The sequence below is a fragment of the Geospiza fortis genome, unplaced genomic scaffold (genome assembly GCF_000277835.1).
Source record: "Geospiza fortis unplaced genomic scaffold, GeoFor_1.0 scaffold188, whole genome shotgun sequence".
NCBI classification, from domain to species: Eukaryota; Metazoa; Chordata; class Aves; order Passeriformes; family Thraupidae; genus Geospiza; species Geospiza fortis.
In genome coordinates, this window is record NW_005054337.1 from 2,049,105 (window position 1) to 2,066,692 (window position 17,588).

General features: G+C 43.3%; 1 protein-coding gene across 1 annotated transcript; it reads left to right on the plus strand.

The window, feature by feature from the left end:
- The first annotated feature begins 829 nt into the window (after positions 1 to 829).
- On the plus strand, positions 830 to 11,479 carry ARFRP1 (ADP ribosylation factor related protein 1). Its single transcript, XM_005422178.2, has 7 exons — positions 830 to 929; positions 1,304 to 1,391; positions 1,864 to 1,946; positions 2,623 to 2,704; positions 2,866 to 2,936; positions 8,999 to 9,099; positions 10,534 to 11,479. The coding sequence occupies exons 1-7, from the start codon at positions 837 to 839 to the stop codon at positions 10,619 to 10,621; spliced, it is 606 nt and encodes a 201-aa protein (XP_005422235.1). The 5' UTR covers positions 830 to 836; the 3' UTR covers positions 10,622 to 11,479.
- The last annotated feature ends 6,109 nt before the right edge of the window (positions 11,480 to 17,588 follow it).

Below are 17,588 nucleotides of genomic sequence, written 5' to 3' on the forward strand. Positions count from 1 at the left end.
GGTGCTCCCCGCAGCCGTCACTGGCCGTGGCAGGGCAGGAAAGGGCCGGGCCGGATCTCCCGGATCTTGTGGAGCTGGAGCGATCTGCCGGGTCCGGGAGGATCTGCCGGGTTAGGGAGGAGCAGCCAGCGGCCGGGCTCGCCCAGGGTCAGTCGCTGTCCCGAGGGGGAGCGGGCCGGGGTTCCCCGCTGCCTGTGGCTGCTCCCCCGGGGGGGCGGCAGGAGCGCCCCGGTCTCAGCTGGGGGCGAAGGGTGGCCCCGGTACCTGTGGGGTTGAAGCCCCGTGAAACCCCCGATCCGATTCCTGCTTTGGAACACTTTTATTGCCCTTTAGGTAATGGTGTTTGACTTCAAAGTGGTTGTTTAACCACGCACTGCCTCTCAAAGGCTCTGCCTTGGGGTTCCCTTTATCTGGGTTCGAGCAGAAGGGTTGTTGCAATGGCTGTGAGTCAGCTGCAGCCCTTGGCGCCAGTGCTCCCTGCATCCCAGCAAAGCTGCTGGGGCTGTGTGTGCACATCCAGCTGGGAGCTTCTGTAGGTTCTTGCTCAAAATACCTGATCTCTGTATTTGTATGAAGTTCACTTCATTTTCTGTGGGTCTTACGTTTACTGCAAGAGGTGTTCAAGTCCTTCCTCAGTTCCTCCTTAAAACACCAAATTTGATCTTGAGCTATTTTCATTATCTCTCTTAGATCTCAGATTTTCCCTGGAATTGCCTAAATATGAGATTTACTGATAAAAGAGTGACCTAATTTAATTGTTTGGCATTGTGGCATGAGAGGCATTTGGGAATGAGCTGTTTGCTAATTGATTTCCTGCCATTTGTTGCAGGAGCAAGATGTATACACTGCTGTCAGGGCTCTATAAATACATGTTCCAGAGGGATGAGTACTGTGTCCTGATCCTGGGTTTGGACAATGCTGGTAAAACTGTAAGTGCTGTTTATCACCCCGTGGAGGGGCACACACAATCCTAAACATCCTCCAGGGATAAATCTTCTGACAAGGGTCAATCTCTCTTCAGCTGTGTCCTGAGTTACTTTAGTGATGTCACACCAAGCAATCAACTTTTCCTCATTACTTAAATTTAGTACAAGCTCTCAGGGATGTGGCTGAGGCTTGAGTAATCCCATAATCACATGTGATCCCTTCTTTCCTTGCTAAAATAGGGAGCAAGAAGAGTGGTTTGTCCAAAATTAGGTAGGGCAGTATCTGCTCTAGCAGGATTGTGCAGACTGGTTTGGGGTAGGATTACCCCAGCCAGTAAAATGTTTGACAGTGAATACTCTGTCTTATTCTTTTTCAGACCTTTCTTGAGCAAACTAAAACCCGATTTAACAAGAACTACAAAGGGATGAGTTTGTCCAAAATCACAACCACTGTAGGCTTAAACAGTAAGTAAATCCATGTGGAATTTTTTCAGCTTTCTTGCACAGTTAGACAACATCTGCTTTTTGTTTGAAATGTCCAAGAATTCAGAAGGGCAGAATAGTTCCTGGATGCAGAGATTGTATCTCCCAACTGTCCAGGTCTTTTTATAGAGAATAAAATAGATTTCTTAACTTAGGAGGAGAAAGTCTTGAAGTATTAAAACTCCAGGTATCCTATTTCAGTGCTGTCCTCAAACTGTATTTCCCTGGAGTTCATTTCTTGGCCCAATTCTGGAATTACTTGCACTGATTCTGCTCTGTATTTGTGATCACTCCGTGCAGATTTTGCTGTGTTGTTGCAAGCAGCTGCTGCCTGTGATTTGTTCCCCTACAAGCCTGTCCCACCCCAGATTTCTGAGTGGGGTGTGCAGCTGTCTGTGCTTTACAGCACCCATAGTTTCCATTGGATTGCCCTTCCTTCTTTCCTTCCTTGTAGTTGGAACTATTGATGTTGGCAAAACTCGGCTCATGTTCTGGGACCTTGGTGGGCAGGAGGAGCTGCAGTCACTTTGGGACAAGGTTAGAGATGTGGTTTTGTTTTGTTTGATTTTTTTTTTTATACTTTTATTTATTTATAAATATTTGATATTTATTTGAATGAATGTTTGAATGATTTTTTTCCCCAGAGAAGCTGTGGCTGCCCCATCCCTGGAAATGCTCAAAGCCAGGGTGGATGGAGCTCTGATCAGCCTGATCTAGTGGGAGGTGTCCCTGCTCCTGGCAGGGGGTTGGAATGAGGTGGTTGGCCCTTTCCAACACAAACCATTCTGTGATTTCTTTTAGAAGTGGTTTTGTCTCTTTTAGAACTGAACCACCACAATCACTTGGTAATCACACAGGCTTATTGATAACCCCAGTAGTTAGCATTAACACCTTTTCAGAGATTCCACTTTTTCTGTGCTTAGTATTTGCATTATTGGTTGCAGACAGCGATTACCAACCCAGATCAGGGGTTGTGCCATAGAGATAAGCTTTGGGGGCACAAAAGCTTTTCTACCTGGTGTGTTGATCAGGCCTGCAAACAGAACAGGCAGCACAGGCTGTGTGCCTCCATTCTGTCCAGGCACACTGTAGATACAGCTACCTCTAACTGGTTGATCTTCTCCACATGCACCAAAACTGTACCAAAATCAAATCAGGAAGTGGAACAAGTGATCCTAATGGATTGACACTAATATCTGTGTTCTCCTTCCAGTACTATGCTGAATCTCATGGGGTGATCTATGTTATTGACTCCACTGATGAGGAGAGGCTCTCCGAGTCCAAAAGAGCTTTTGGTAAGTACAGTGTGAACAAATTGTCCTGGAAGGTTGTATCAAATGAAACTGTAATGCAGGAGGGAGCTTCTGGCTTCATCCCTCTGTCCAGAGAATCTGTGCCAGGCATTTGTACAACTTCCAGAACTGGCTAAACCTGGTTTTGCTTCTGTCCTTTGTAGAGAAGATGATTACCAGTGAAGCTCTGGAAGGAGTTCCCATTCTGGTGTTGGCCAACAAGCAGGATGTAGAGGTAAAATATGGAGGATTTACATAAATAAGCCTTGGAAAGGTGAACTCTGCATTCATGTTAAATTTGTTCCACAGTCCTGAGCTGATCCTATGGTACTTTTCCACCACTGGAAATAATTACTTTGAATTTAGTTGTACTTTTTTCCTTTATCCTCCAACCCTTTTTCATTGCCATGAATGAGCTTCCTACAGGCACATAGTTTTGAACTCTTTATGTAACAGAACAAACTGCATAGCTATGGTGGGTCTGTCTTGTACCATGACTGGCTATATTGATGCTGGTTTTTTCCTGTTTATTCAGAAAAGAAATGTTTAGTGCACTTTGTTTATGCTGCTCTTTGAAAACTCAGGAATAGCAGAACAGATGTATGTGAAGCAAATCATCCTTTCCCCATAACTGGATAAGATCTGTTCAATAAAACACTTGTTTGTTGTAGAGCATTCCATCAATGACAGCAGTGAATGGCAAGGAATGCTCTTTTCTGATAATTTGAATTCTTTCCAGTGTATTCAGAGCTGTAAAGCTCTTGGTTTGGGTTTGGCAGTTCGTGGGTGGTGCAGTGTTTAGGTGACACATCCTGAGCCATCCTTACCTCCCCCAGCATGGAAAAAAAAAAAAAAGAAGAGAGTGCCCAAGGTGGTTGTGGTGGTTTTCATGTTCTCCTCCTGGGAATTGACCCTGGAATTCCAGGACTGCAGCTCCAGGGACTGGTCTGTAGATGGAGCCAGAGGCTTGCAGTAGGATTTGGAGCGCCCGGCCTGGCAGCTGGGCTCAGTCTCTGCTCCAAAGGATGCAAATACTTCTCAGGTTCCTCCTCTGCACTTGCTACTTGTCCGAGCGATTGCACTTGTGGAAACACGTGAGGCTTCCATAGAAACCGCTTGGCTCTAAAGCAGGGTTTCATGAGTACAACACAGATTGGTTTTTGGATGATCTAATTTATCTAGAGTATCTAGTCTTAGAAATAAGAGAAATGTAATTCCATGTAAAGGCATGAGATCAGGACTGAGCTCCTGATTTATGGTCCTGACTTTGCTGTAGTCTCTGGAATATGGGGAAATTGTCTATCTTTTTTCTTTGGAAACCAGAATATTGACTCTCATTTCTGTACACCCCCATAGCTTTTCTGCAGGGAACAGCCTGCACTCTTGCCTTGACCTGTTGAGGATAAGATCCAAGCAGTGACCTGGAAATTTGTTCTAGTTTCTCTTTTGGTTGTATATACATATTTTCTTAAAGGTTGCAGATGCTGGCTCTTCTGATACTCTAACCAGACTAAAGACAAATGATTAAACAATTTGGCTTCTTTAAATTGCTAGAAAGAGGTATTTGGAACAGCTTTTCAAAAGAAAATCTGGCTTCTTGCTCCCTCTGGAGGGTCCAAGACCAGCCACAGACTTAGTGCCTTCATGCAGCTGTAGAGCTACAACAAGAGATTAGCAAAGCTAAACCCACTGGAGGTTTGCCTGTTTGTAAGAAATACCTACATTGGATATTTAGAGGTTCACTTCTGCAGAATGATCTTGGATATGGAGTCAGCAAAGAGCCATCAATGCTATGAACAAATCACTAAGGGGTTTATATCTTATTTTTCAGTAGGTTCACTTAAACAAGACTGAGAAAACTCAGTAGCCTGTTTCTCTTCCTCTGATTTTGCAGAATTGAAGACCTCTGGAATAAAACTGATAATTAACATTGATAAGGATTTTTCTGCTCTGGATCTCCAGACATAAAACTGTAGGAAATTCTCACCAGCATCCTTCTGTCCTGAACCATGATAAGGGAGGATAAGGGGTATCTTAACCTTGCTGGTATTTGGAGATTAAGGGTAATTCTTGATGATGATATCTATAGAGGCCAGCAGAAGGCTTGTGGTCAAATACATCAGAAATAGAACATCTGACATGGTTTGTTTTTGAAGTGTACATTCTGTTATCAAGATAACAAAAGTGTTGATGCAACCTGAAATTGCATAAAGTGTTAAGAATTCTGCTGTGAACCCCAGGGTACATTGTGTCCTCTCAGCACTGCCAAGCATGAGTGGTATTTGGTCATTCCAGGAGATAAAATATGGTCATTGGCTGCAAAACACCAATTCTAATTCTCACAATACTGAATGTGATATTTTATGGTATCAGGAGAATGCTGTGTGCTCAGCAGGGGCTTCAAAACTGGATTATTTTATAAATAATTTAAAAACTGAGTCAAATGTGTGTTGGAGGAAGGAATTTGTTTAGGTTTTTAAAGGAACTATTGCTTTGTAGGAGAAGTAAATTATCTAATATCTGCTAATTCCTGTGAACTCCCTTTGAACTCAGAATGCAACTTTTGAAAATATGGCTTATTGCAGAAAAACCAGAAATATAAGAATTGATAATTGCTGTTTTGATGTGAATGCAGCTGTTGAAATATTTACACAAGGTATATATTTCTATGCTTTACAATGAACTGTTACAATTTGAGGACAGAATGGCTCATTATGCAACACTATTCAAAATACTGAAAAAGCATGACTTATCAAAAACAGCATCTGAAATTTAACAATCTGAAAATTACTGGGTGCTGTATGATGACCCATGTCTGGGAGGAAGTTTTGCCATCCTCATCTAATGATAAATTTTGGAAATTTAATTTGAAATCTCCAGAATGTTGAAAAGCTTCCTCATGCCTCTGGAAAATGTGAGGAGTCGTGGTGAACTCACTTCCACACAGCTGTTAGAAAACAGACCTGCATGAAAGTCATTCTAGTTTCCAACTGAAGACTTCCCACAGCTTCCCTGTAAAATTAGTTTCCATTTAAATAAGGTGGTTTCAATTGAGGCGATGCTATTCCTTCTTTAAATTTAATGAAGCTTAAATTTTAATTTAAAACAAACTCATAAAAAAGTAGTCCCAGACCATAGGTCAGGTGAGTCAGACTTTTTCTGAAATAATATTTTATTTAGGCAATCCACCTTGCTCTTGTTTCTGTTTTGGTTCCATTCTGATGGTTGATTACTCTTGAGATGACTGAAGAGCCTCTAGTTGAGATTTTATGCATGCTTCTGGATTTATCCTGACAGGAGAGCAGGCAGCAGCATTGTCTGCTCCAGTGGATTTGGAAAATGGGCAAAGGCTCTACAATGCCACCTTTTTTTGGCTAAAACTTGCCTTGCTGCTTGATAGATTTTTAGGTGTGCCATTGCTGAGTCTTACTTTGGGTAATGCTATTCTGAACCCTTCATAGGAGGAATTTGGTTCAGTCCTGGCTAAATTATGGCTGGAGGAGCCTTCATCAAAATCTGTTTTCCAGTGTGTTATTTTGGGGTAGCTGAGATGGAAATCTGGTTTGTCATGTGTTGTGTGTGAGGTTCCTGTGAACTGTCTGAGAGATAGCATCATTCCTGAAAGGTCACTGTGGTATTGTGATGGAGCACTCCTGATGTGATCACAGATCCAGCTTCCCTTCTTTGCCCTTGACTTATGGGTTTGCAGCTGAGAAACAAAGCACATCTGTAAACAAATATTTTGTAATGTGCCTGGGGAGAAGGGGAACTTGGAAGCCACAGCTGACATTTTCCCCTGAGCATGAGAAGCTTAGATGCCCCTTGCTGAAGTGGTGGACAATCAGCCCCTGGTGTCACATGAGATTCCAGTTCATGGCTTTCCCTGGACACTAAAACAAGGCATTAAGAGTTTGGTGTTACCCCTCTGCTGTACTGCTCTGCTTCATCCCAAGGGGAAAATGATAAAATTATGTTCCTCAGCATAGGATTGGTGATGCAGTGGCATCCTGCTATGACAATGTGAGTGGTGCAAAGTCTCTTCAGAAGCAAAACTCTTTCTGATGCAGATTTCCATGGAAAGCCATGACTGGGCAGCTCTGTGGAAGGTGGGGCAGGCCACAGCTCTACCAGAAGGTGGGAAAGGGAAGGTATAACAATGGTTTATACTGGGAGATAAAAAAGGCTGTAATTATTAGCTGCACTGGGAAAAGTGGACTCTTAAAGGCTTCAGGGATGGACAAGGTGAAGGATGTGGGTTCTCTGTGCTGCTGGGTATGTGCAGGTGTCCTGGTCTGCTGGTGGTGTTGGGAAGGTCATTGCCTGATTGCTTTGCTACCTGTGCAAGTAGAAGACTCAGTGACAGCATGACTGTGCTCTCTGTTGTTACTTTGTATCTTGAACACTTCATCTCATTTATTTTAAAATATTTTAAAATCTGTCATCATTCAGAAAAGGAGAAGGAAAGGTAGACTCAAGAAGAAGAAGAAAAGGATATACTCAAAAGTATATAATTATACAATGATATTAAACTCTGAGAAGCTTCAAGTATATTTCAAGAAACATTTGTTCAATTTCAGCTGCCAAGTCTCATTGACTGAAAAAAACAAAGATGTGAAAAATAGCTCAAATTACTGACATGCTTCTCCTTCCCAGTTGTTGGGTAATTGACGTGTCCAGGGCTTTGGGTTAAACCAGGAGCATTTGGACCTGCCTTTCTTACTGGGCAGTGAACACCATACCAGGCTTTTACAAACCAGTAGAGAATGGTTGGTTGGTTGGTTGGTTGGTTGTAATCTCTTGCCCATCTTGCAGCCCATTCCGGCTCCCAAGCCCAGTCTGACTCCCTCTAAAGTTAGTAATTGTTGTTGGTGTTTGTTTTTTTTTTAATTAACTGTGTATCCTGTGGCTGACAGCTCATCTGTATGAACTGCACATTTTTCTCTTGTCAAAAATCCTGATCTAAATTGTTGAGGGTTCTGCAGAATGATGTCAGTAATGTTTTTGGATACAGTGTCCAGGTCACTGATTGAAAGGGCAAGTTTAAAATGCAGCTGAGGTCATAAGAAAGTACAGTCATCAAAAGTTGCACAGTTAATGGAGCCAAGGGCACTGGCTGAGTTGGGTGTTCTTAAACTCCTTGCAAGCCATTTCTTAAGATCCCTTCCTACGTATAAGCAATGAAATCTACTTCTGTTGTCCACAAAAATTTCCTGTATTTAATTTCTCTAGAATCGGTGTTTTGCAAATGGATGGCTGGTAACAATTTTCATATTTCTGTTCTCTCAGAGTTCACGTTCACTTGGCCAATCCTCAGGACTCACAAAGGGTCCAGTTTGGCATTTGTGTAAACATTTGTCCAAAACATGTATGTGGGCCTGACTGAAAGTTCCAAACACATATTTAAGACTTGTTGAAGGTCCAAAATGTCTTAGCAGAGAGGAGGGAAGGTGAGCTCACGGCCAGCTGAAGTGCTTAAATGGCTTGTCCAAGGCTTCTGAGGGAAAAATGAACACTCATTGCTCAGGGAAGTGTGAGTCCAGACTTTAGTTGGGCAGGTTTGCTTTTGTGGTAGCTTTAAGATTTTTGTGGTGACACTGTGATTTATGTGGGGAAGGTAATCCACTGATTTACTGGGGGGTTATGATTTGTCTTCTTGTTCCCAGCAGCCTCCTGGCAGACTCACAGAAGTTGAGGACCTTCTTGGGGTCAAGAGCACAGTGACAGCAGGCATCAGAAAATGTGCTGCATTCAGTGCTGCCAGTGTTTTCTCTGAGTGCAAACAGAGAAGTGTTGGTGGGACATGGCTGTAATGCCAAGGAATGTGCTGAGAACTGAGGAAAAATCACAGCTAATTTTGTGAGAGTGCCCAGGATGCTGGCAGAGAGTCAGCTGGGCTTGTGGCAGGGACACTGTTTCAAAAGGCTTTGTAAATATTAAAGCTCTTGTAGTGTCCTGGTAAATATAAACTGTTGAGCAGCTTGGAAGAGGTATTGTTAGAGGATGCAGGTTGTGCTTATTTTCAGGACTATTTGCTTAGAACTGTACAGATTAAGGATCAGGGAGGTGAGGCAGTGTGTGTACTGTCGGCAAAGAGCATTCTCTTTGTTGAAAAAAGAATATGCTCATTTCTTTGGAATGTAAACAGGTGAATTTCCTGTGTGGTGGGTGAGTGGGTTTAATCTGATAGCATTGCCATCCTGACTGATGCAAGACTGCAGTCATGGGAGGATTCATTGTGGAAGAAGGTCACCATATGTCTTGTGGCACAAACAAGCTCTACTTTGGTTCCCTTTGCAGACTTGTCTGTCAATACCTGATATCAAGACAGCATTTAGTGACTGTATTAACAAAATTGGGAAGAGAGACTGCCTGACACAAGCCTGCTCAGCTCTTACTGGGTGAGTATGAGAAGGGGTAGACTGAGAATTGGCTGACTGAGCAGCTGTGGGGTGTCACACACAGAGCAGCACTACATGAGTTATTAAGCCTTGAAGGGGAGCTGTCCTTCCTTCCAGCACTGACAGACACTTGTTCAAGATCCTTGGACTTGCACCAGCTCAGTAACTTCATCTGTAAATCCTGCCTATAAAACACAATGACAATGTATTCCTGGCTGAGAGCAGTGGGACTTGGAGGCATATTTGTTGTCCTGTATGATCCCTTCTCCTTACACAATAATCCTTGCAGATGTTGGTTTGCTGCAGCTCCTGGATTTTAGGTTAGAAGTCAGTTGAAAATGCCACTGTTGATGCCTGTGCCTGAGAAATGGGTGGTGCTTCACTGCTGCTGCCATAATTATGTTTCTGCTTTCATATTCTTTGGCACACAGATGAGCTTCGTGATGTGGATGATATCACAGTTTCCAGGAGTCCTCTTACATGGGGATGCCTGTGGTTTAAGATTTAACGACTCAAATAGACCCTAATTTGGGCTTACTCAGCTGCATGCCATGACCTTGACCAACCCACTGGATTCTTGAGATCTCAGCATCATTGTTGCGTATCGAGTCTTGCAGTACATTTGTTCTTTGTACTTTCAGTTCCTTAAGTGAAAAGTGCTACTTGGCATAAGTCAAAAGTTTTGTTCCAGTTGGTGGAAACACTCCTGGCTGAATTACTGCCTGGGCTGAATCTAGAGCTTTGAATTTTTTTCTGTGTTATCATACAAGCTACTGCAAAGGATAACAAAAACTTCTTGAACCATGAAAAAAAATCTGTTGTTTGCATTGCTACAAATCACATACCATTAAGCAGGTGAATGACCACAAGAACAATGTTCAAGCACTGACTGGAAGAGAGGTATTGGATAATAACCTTATTTGTGCAAACATTTCTAGTTTTGATCTCTGTGGAATTTCCTTTCAAAATTCCAGTTTGAGCTTGCACTAAAAGAATAACTCATGGAAGTCATGGCTGAGGAGCTGTGCAGACCAGCAAGGTATTGACTTGCTTGGCAGCCCCAGCACAGATGATTACACAAAGCTGGAACCAAGATTGCAAGATCTTGTACAACTAGTGTGAGGTTTGTGGCAAAATGACCTCAAACCAACTGTCAGGTGCTTGTTCATCTCAAGATTTCCACAGAGTTGGTGACTAAGTTGGGTGTAGACTTGCACAGACACCAGAAAAATAAAGGATGGAGGTATGTATTGCTGAGCTAAAAGAAATCAGATCCCTATTGTTTGCCTACATGAAAAATAACACAGAAATGCCAGCAAATAACTGTAGAGCCCCTCCCTTCCTCATGTAAGGGCTCACTTAGGGCCTATACAATCCATGTTTCTGTTCTTGTTGTTGCTTTATTTTAAAACCTTGTCTGCTTGCCTTCCTTAGCAAAGGTGTGAACGAAGGGATTGAGTGGATGGTGAAGTGTGTGGTGAGGAACATCCACCGCCCCCCAAGGAAGAAGGACATCACGTAGAACTCCGAGCCAGCCAAGCAATGGACAGTCTTTTTCCACACACTTTTGTGTTCCCTTTAAAGAAGGTGATCCACTGGATTCCTATTACACCTGATTCTTTCCTAAATTTGGAGACAAATATTCTCTTTCTGTGTCTAAAAAACACTTGAGCCAAGGATTCCAACTGGGTGGGGGGTGGGAATCTCTTACATTGAGTATTGTCATTGGCCTCTGAGCATCCTATGTAGCAACCCACACATTGTTGCCAATGCAAAAGACTTATTTTTTCTACTATCTTACTTTGTGATTCCTGATTTGTGAGTCTAACAGGCTGGAGGCTGGTGACATGAAGGAACTCCTGAAGGCAATGCAGAGGTGAATGTTGAAGGGGAGGAACAGCCTGGGGAATGGCTGTTCCTCCTAACTGCCAAGACCCTTGCTGCTCCAGCCCCATGTTCCTGCAGGGTGTTACTGACCCTCTTATGCTGCTGTTTGTGTAGTGGGGAGAGACAGCATTGATTGATTAAAACTTGATTTTCACTTGGGGTGTTGATTCATAACTTTGACCTGTGGTAAAAGCAGATGTGGAAATCAGCAATGGCACGGTGGTCATTGGATCATTGAATTGTTAATGTTGGAAAAGACCTCATCAAATCCAGCTGTGCTGGCTGAAATGGATTTTCCTACCAGGACACGGATTCCAGAAGCACTGCCTTGCTCTGACTGCCAGTCTCTTTGTGCACTCTCTTTAGTCCTAAGAGTAATTGAGATCTTCTGTAACTGGAGTGAATCAAGGCCCTCTCTGTGATCTTTCTAAGCTGAAAACAACCTCTAGGCGGGAAGAAATCAGTATGCAATAAAGCTTCCTACTTATTTGAACTTCCCTGGCTGAAACAGTGGTATTTGGGAATAGCAGTACTTAGCCCTTAGGGTTTTTTTTTTGAATTGTAGGAAAAAACAGAAAGGCCGTACTCAAAAGACAAACAGTGCTCAGTGCTTACATCACCTACTCAGCTAGATCTGCTGATATATCATTATCTTTTCCCTGAATATGAGTTTTTACATGAATTTCATGGTGGTTTGGCAATGGGTGTTGCTACTCTGCTGTTTTATTTACTCCTGGCCCTGGTGAATGTTCTGTGCTGTTTGCTGACATAATGAAGGGGCCATCATTCAAGCTGTACTTGAGCCAGTCCATAATATTTGTTTAGTCTCTTAGCTGGCATCTGTCAAAGAACTTTCTGCTGAATTTCCTGCATGGCACTCGTAGATGTTTTTTGAGAGAGAACATCATTCATTTGCTCACATTTGGGTCAAAGCACAAAGGCAGCTGGGCTGTATCATGAACTCAGCAGAAAAAATTGCAAACTGAAGAGCAGAATCTCTGCTTCTCAGCAGAAGTAAGGCTCCTTCAGACCTAGTGAGTCAGTAATTTTTCTTGTGTGTTCTGTGAATGTGGAGGATCCCCTTGGAAATCACTCGCCCACTGTAGGAAGTAGCACTTTTGTTGGGTGCTGCATGTGGTGCAGGGCTGAGATTTTCAAGAGTACTAAAGTTTTGGAGAACCAATGGCCTTTGATTATCAGGGGCATCTTTCTCTCTGGGCTCTTTTAAAACACTTGGAAAGCCTGAGGTGTGACTTTGTGGCCCTGGCTGCTTTGGTTGGCAGAGTTGGTACTGACAGTGAAACTGAAGATGTAAAACAGTAACTAAAGAACAAAAGTACCTTGCTGAGAGTCAAAACACTTCAGTCAAGTAGCTTGAAATTTCTATTCTTTAGGACACGAGGGATTTTCCAAGATCTCCACATACTGTTTTCAGATCTCTTGCTCTCTTTTTTCCCTGGGAGACCAGAAAGGACAAAACAGTTTCTAGACACAGACTGTTTTGTGGTTCATATCAGCAGAGTGTCTTAAAACCAGTGTTTTGACCTCAGGATTCCAAGTTCTCAGGCGTGGGAGAGTCCTTTTCCCAGAGATATGCCCAAGCTGTGATAGGTATGTATGAGTGTGCTCTGGCCACAACAAATCAGGGAGGATTTCTCTGAAACCACCAGTGTAAAGTTCATTCTAATTCAAAGTGACCTTCCACAGCAGTATCCCAGCAGATGGGACAATTTTTTATATTTTGATTGGAAATTTAATGATTTTTCACATTTTATACTTACAGGAGGCACAGACTTATTTGAAATGCTTTTTTTGTTTCAAGTGACCCCTCTACCAGACCTCAAAGCAAGAATGTTTCTGAATTCAAAGTTCAAATTTAGTCAGTTTTCCAGATGTTTAATACATTTGCATTGGACTTGTTTTGCCCATGCCTGTTCACAGCAGTGAAATTGCCTGAAGAGCTGGTTTATCTTCCTAAGGGGATACAGATTGATCATCTGCACTTTGCAACCCCCATTCCCTTTGGCATGGTGTCCGTGATATAAAGGTAAGAGTTCAATAACTTCAGCAGAGAATCCCTCTTGCCTTATTTGAGCATGGACAGATGATTACATTTCTCTCGCCCATTTGGAATTCTCTCACCAATCTGGAATTTCCTATGCTAACATTCAATAACTGGTAGCAGCAGGAGACGAGAGCTGAAAAACCACTTCTAAAGCATTTCTTTGAGTCCCAGTGCTGCCTGTGTGCTGGCAATTCCATCTTCATTTGGAATTCTGGAAGGATGCAGAGCGACTGCATTGCGGCACTTTGGGCTGGTCTGACCCAGTCCCATCCCGCGGTGACATGTGCGTCGCAGAGGTGCTGAGGTCACAGCTCATCCCACTTCCCACGACATTCTGTTCCACAGAACCATGGAAAATGCCAAGACAAATCAGACCCAGCTTCAGAGTGAGTCCAGCATCTTAGTCCAATCCCTGGCTGCTAACATCTGTTTCAGAAAGTGGAGCAAACAGAGACTCTTTAGGGTCTGTGCCCCTGGCCATCCTTCCTACTCTGACAAACTGAAATCAAGCCATTATCATGAAGTGGACTTAATATCCAGTGCTCTAGGATGGCTTTGTTGCTAACTGAGCTATTTTTAGTCTCTTCTTCCTTACCATCCTGCTTGTGTACTGCTGACACAGCCAGCAAATCCAGCAGTTTTTTAGGGAAAGGATCTGCTGATACAATACAGATCACAATCTTGATGAGTCTCTTCAGCAGTGATGTTTTAGCTGTGTATGAGATAGTTGGGTTAGTCATGATTTCCAGAAGTGTTCTTGATTAACTAACTCTGACGTGGTAGTACAGATCTGGAAATGTAAGGCTCAGCTAGAAACCTGCCTTAAAGTACTTTTGGAGGCTTCTGAACTGATCTAGTATTTTACTGGATTTTTAACACTATCCTGGGATCTCTCTCCTGGCAAATGTTGTCAAGGAGAGAACTTATAGAGAAAGACTGAGCAGTGCTGTCACTGCACTTGAAAAATATCCCTTTAAATCAAAACATCTGATTAATGTGGATGGTAATTACTGGCACACAACCAGCAGTGTCCACACATCAAGGACAGTGAATCCTGCCTCCATGTCCAGCTCTGCTGCTGCTCCTCAGCTTTTGCCCAAAGCAGCACCACAGGCTCAGTTTGTCTTCACCTTTGGGGCTGTTTTCAGACTCCTGAGTATTTGTCTATAGATTTCCCAAAACCCATTTGAACAATTAATGAAGACAGGCTGAATTTCCCCTGCCATGCGGACAGGTTCTAGGCTGAGTGACCTCTCACAATTCCCTCCTGGCACAGTTTTCTACTCAAATTTCTCTCCTGAGAGGTAAGGGGGAGTGGTGAGGTACCAAGAGCCTTTCCCTGTGCTGAGTTCTTACAATGGATGCTAAAAAACTGGAGCAGGTGCTTTTTACACTGGAATTTTATAGCACCTGGAAATCCCATGTGAAACATTCCTGGTGGATAACACATGGTTGTTTACTTGACCTTGGGCATTTCCTGAAACTTTATGCTTGAGTTTTGTTTTTTGTGCTTCTGCAATCCCTAAGGGAGTTGTTTCTCTGCTCCTCTGGTAAAACCAGCTTCCATGGCAACTCCTGGGGGCTTTCCATTCATTTCTTTACACACACTCAAGCTTTTTTTATTCCCAAACCGTCTTCATGATGATCTAGTCCCCGCTCTCAGCAGTGTCTGCTCTCAAATCACTTCATCTGCACAAATTACTTCCAATCACAAGCCTTCACCCATTACATCAGAAGGGAGTGATGCCTAAAATTCCTGGTAAAGCAACAAACTAGTACTAAAAAGAATCAGACCTCATGGAAAATGACACACATCAGGTGCAGAAGACATGGATAGCGCAGTTTGCACTAGCACTGGGGGAAAAAATTACCTAAAGGTTTTTCATAAATGAGATGCTCGTCAGCTGGAAGCAAGAAGAGGAGGAACATTGGCAGTTCTAGCTACACAGTGCTGGAATTCTGCCTGACATTTTTTTAAAACACAAAATCAGGGGGCAGGAATCTTCATTCCTTCTTGGTTGCACTTCTTCCTTAACACTGCTGATGCCAAATGAAGTTTCAAAATTCCTGTGTTGTTATGAGAGTCCTCTTGAGTGTCACATTCCTCACATCTCTCTTGAGGCTGTCTGTGCAGTCCCACCTTTCCCACGTGTTACCCAGGGTAGCTGTGAAGATGAGGCAGTGGATACATTCACTTCAGAACACACAGGATCCTTTTCTTGAAACTAAACCCTTCTGCACCAATATGTAGTATTCTCACTAACACTGTTAATTCGTGACTAGTAACTTCTTTTTGTGCTTGGCCCATCTTGTTTAGGCTATGCTTTTGCCAAGAAAGGTTGGACTAGATGGTCCTTGCAGTCACTCCCAAGCTGGAATTCTGGGGTTCTATGATTCTTCATCATTTGCAGAATATATCCTTCAGCTGAACGCATTTCATACTAAACTTTTGGAGGAACTATGCAGCCTTAAGCCATCTGTATTCAGCACATACCAGAAGCACTTCTCTGAGGGTGAAGTAAATTGACTTGAAAATTAAGTTTAATTGTATTCTTAAGTGTTTTCCTGAAACAGGAACCTCTGGAGTTGTTTCTGTTGCGTTGCAGTTCAGTTCATAGTCAGGAACTCCTCTGCCAATTCTCAGAAGTCAGAGAACTTCATACTATTTCATTAGATATTTTTATTAGAATTTTTTCCCTCTTGAGTCAGATTCCCACAAAGAATAAAAATATTCTGTAAAGCAGTCATAAGGAGGAATAAGCAATTTGCTGTTCCCAGAAGCTGGTGTTAGGCACATCACCTCCTCACTGCCTGTAACAGTAACAGGCAGAGGAATGTATGGGCAACTCAGTGTTTCAGAGAATCATTAAATATCCTGAGCTGGGAGAGGCCAACAGGGATCATCAAGTTCAACTCCATGCTGAGCTTTTGCAGGGTTTGGTGACCAGGGGCTTTCAAAAGGGCTCTTCTGCCAGGGAACAAGAGGACCTGGGGCATTCTGAGTGTATCTGCCCTGTTGAAAGATTTTGCCTCTCTGACAAAAACAAGACTTTTAAGCAAGATATTGGCAGTTGCACATGAAACCCCCAATACTGCCCACCAGCAGGGCTTTGCCCTGCAGAGACAACAGTGGGGGCAAAGGCAGCTGTAGCCTCCTGGAAAGGGCAAAACCCAAAACCAACCAATGCCACATGGCAAGGATTAAGCTTTCCCCGGGCTATACCCACATCCTCAGCATGGTGGAAATTCTGACAGCTCATTTCCATGCCATGAGCAGAGGCAGGATTGTGGGATAGCCCACACCACAAGCTGTGAAAGACTAGTAAGTACCCTGTGAATACATGTGGTGTGTCAAAGGGCAGGGGATCTCTGCAGACAAGAGGTGCTGAATCACAGGCAAGGCTGTTCCTCCCTGACATGACAGCACACAACACATGAAACTGTGTGAAAGGAGAACTTGGGGTTGATATTCTCAGAGCTGATTTTTCCTTTCAGGTTCAGAGTCATGAGGTGGGAAATGTACACTCCTATTCTTATCTCCTAAGTTTCCCAGCTAAAGTGCTCTCAGCTTTTGGGAAGATCAAAAGAAGTTCAATAAATCACCTGCCAGGCTGCAGTATCACAGAAGGAAGTGAAGAGATAAGAATAGAAACCAACAGTAAGGAATCTGTGTGATTTGACCAAAGCTGAGCAAGCACGTTGGATCAAGTCCCTGAAGCCAATCTGGACTCCTTTTCTGGTGCCTTACACTTCCCACTCAAAACCACCCTGAAATCCACATGCCTGAGGCTCAGCTGCACTGACCACCCAACACACATCCTTGCTGATCTCGTGTCCTCACAGCAATAGCTGGGAAGTTGTCATTCCTTGTGTTTCCATAGGAAAATCATCAAGTCTCCCATGTTACAGCTGGGAGTCACCACAGTGCTGGAGCTCCTTCATCTTCAGACCAAGCACAGGATCCTGGGGCACTGGGTGGCCCAGCATGATGCTTGGGTGAACAATAACAAAGGACACCACAACAGAGACCTCAGTTCTCCCCACACCCACACTGTGAGGTCTGGGATCCCCAATACTGCTTAGCCACTTAAACACAAGGGGTTTTCTGCCCTTTTTCCCTAAACATTGTGTAATTATAATTGTTTTTCAAGTAAACAAAGAGTTGCTGAGGGAAGACTCCTGTTGACTCAGACAATAACATGTCAAAGGTTCATGGTTCTAAACGGGGAGTGTTGTGCATGGATATTGTAGTTGTAGCCATGGCTTTGTTACTGAGAAAACTCTTTAAGTTAAAGGGCACCTTTAGTAATAAATTCAAATTTTATTGAGCTAAGAGGAGGCAGTGCCCAGACCTGATCACTAGAGCCCAAGTACCTTGTGAGCAAGGTTAGGGAAGCCAAACAGTGTCTGACCAAACAGGATCACAGAACATGCTGAGTTGGGAGGGACCCACGAAGGTCATCAGTCCAACTCCCGGCCCCATACAGGACATACCAAAATCCCACCATGTGCCTGAGAGCATTGTCCAAATGGTCTT

Excerpts from the sequence above, each read along its gene's own strand:
- ARFRP1 (XM_005422178.2), top strand. The coding sequence starts at position 837 with ATGTATACACTGCTGTCAGGGCTCTATAAATACATGTTCCAGAGGGAT. Across the intron at positions 1,947-2,622 it reads TGCAGTCACTTTGGGACAAG|TACTATGCTGAATCTCATGG; the intron begins GTTAGAGATGTG and ends TTCTCCTTCCAG. Across the intron at positions 2,937-8,998 it reads CCAACAAGCAGGATGTAGAG|ACTTGTCTGTCAATACCTGA; the intron begins GTAAAATATGGA and ends TTCCCTTTGCAG.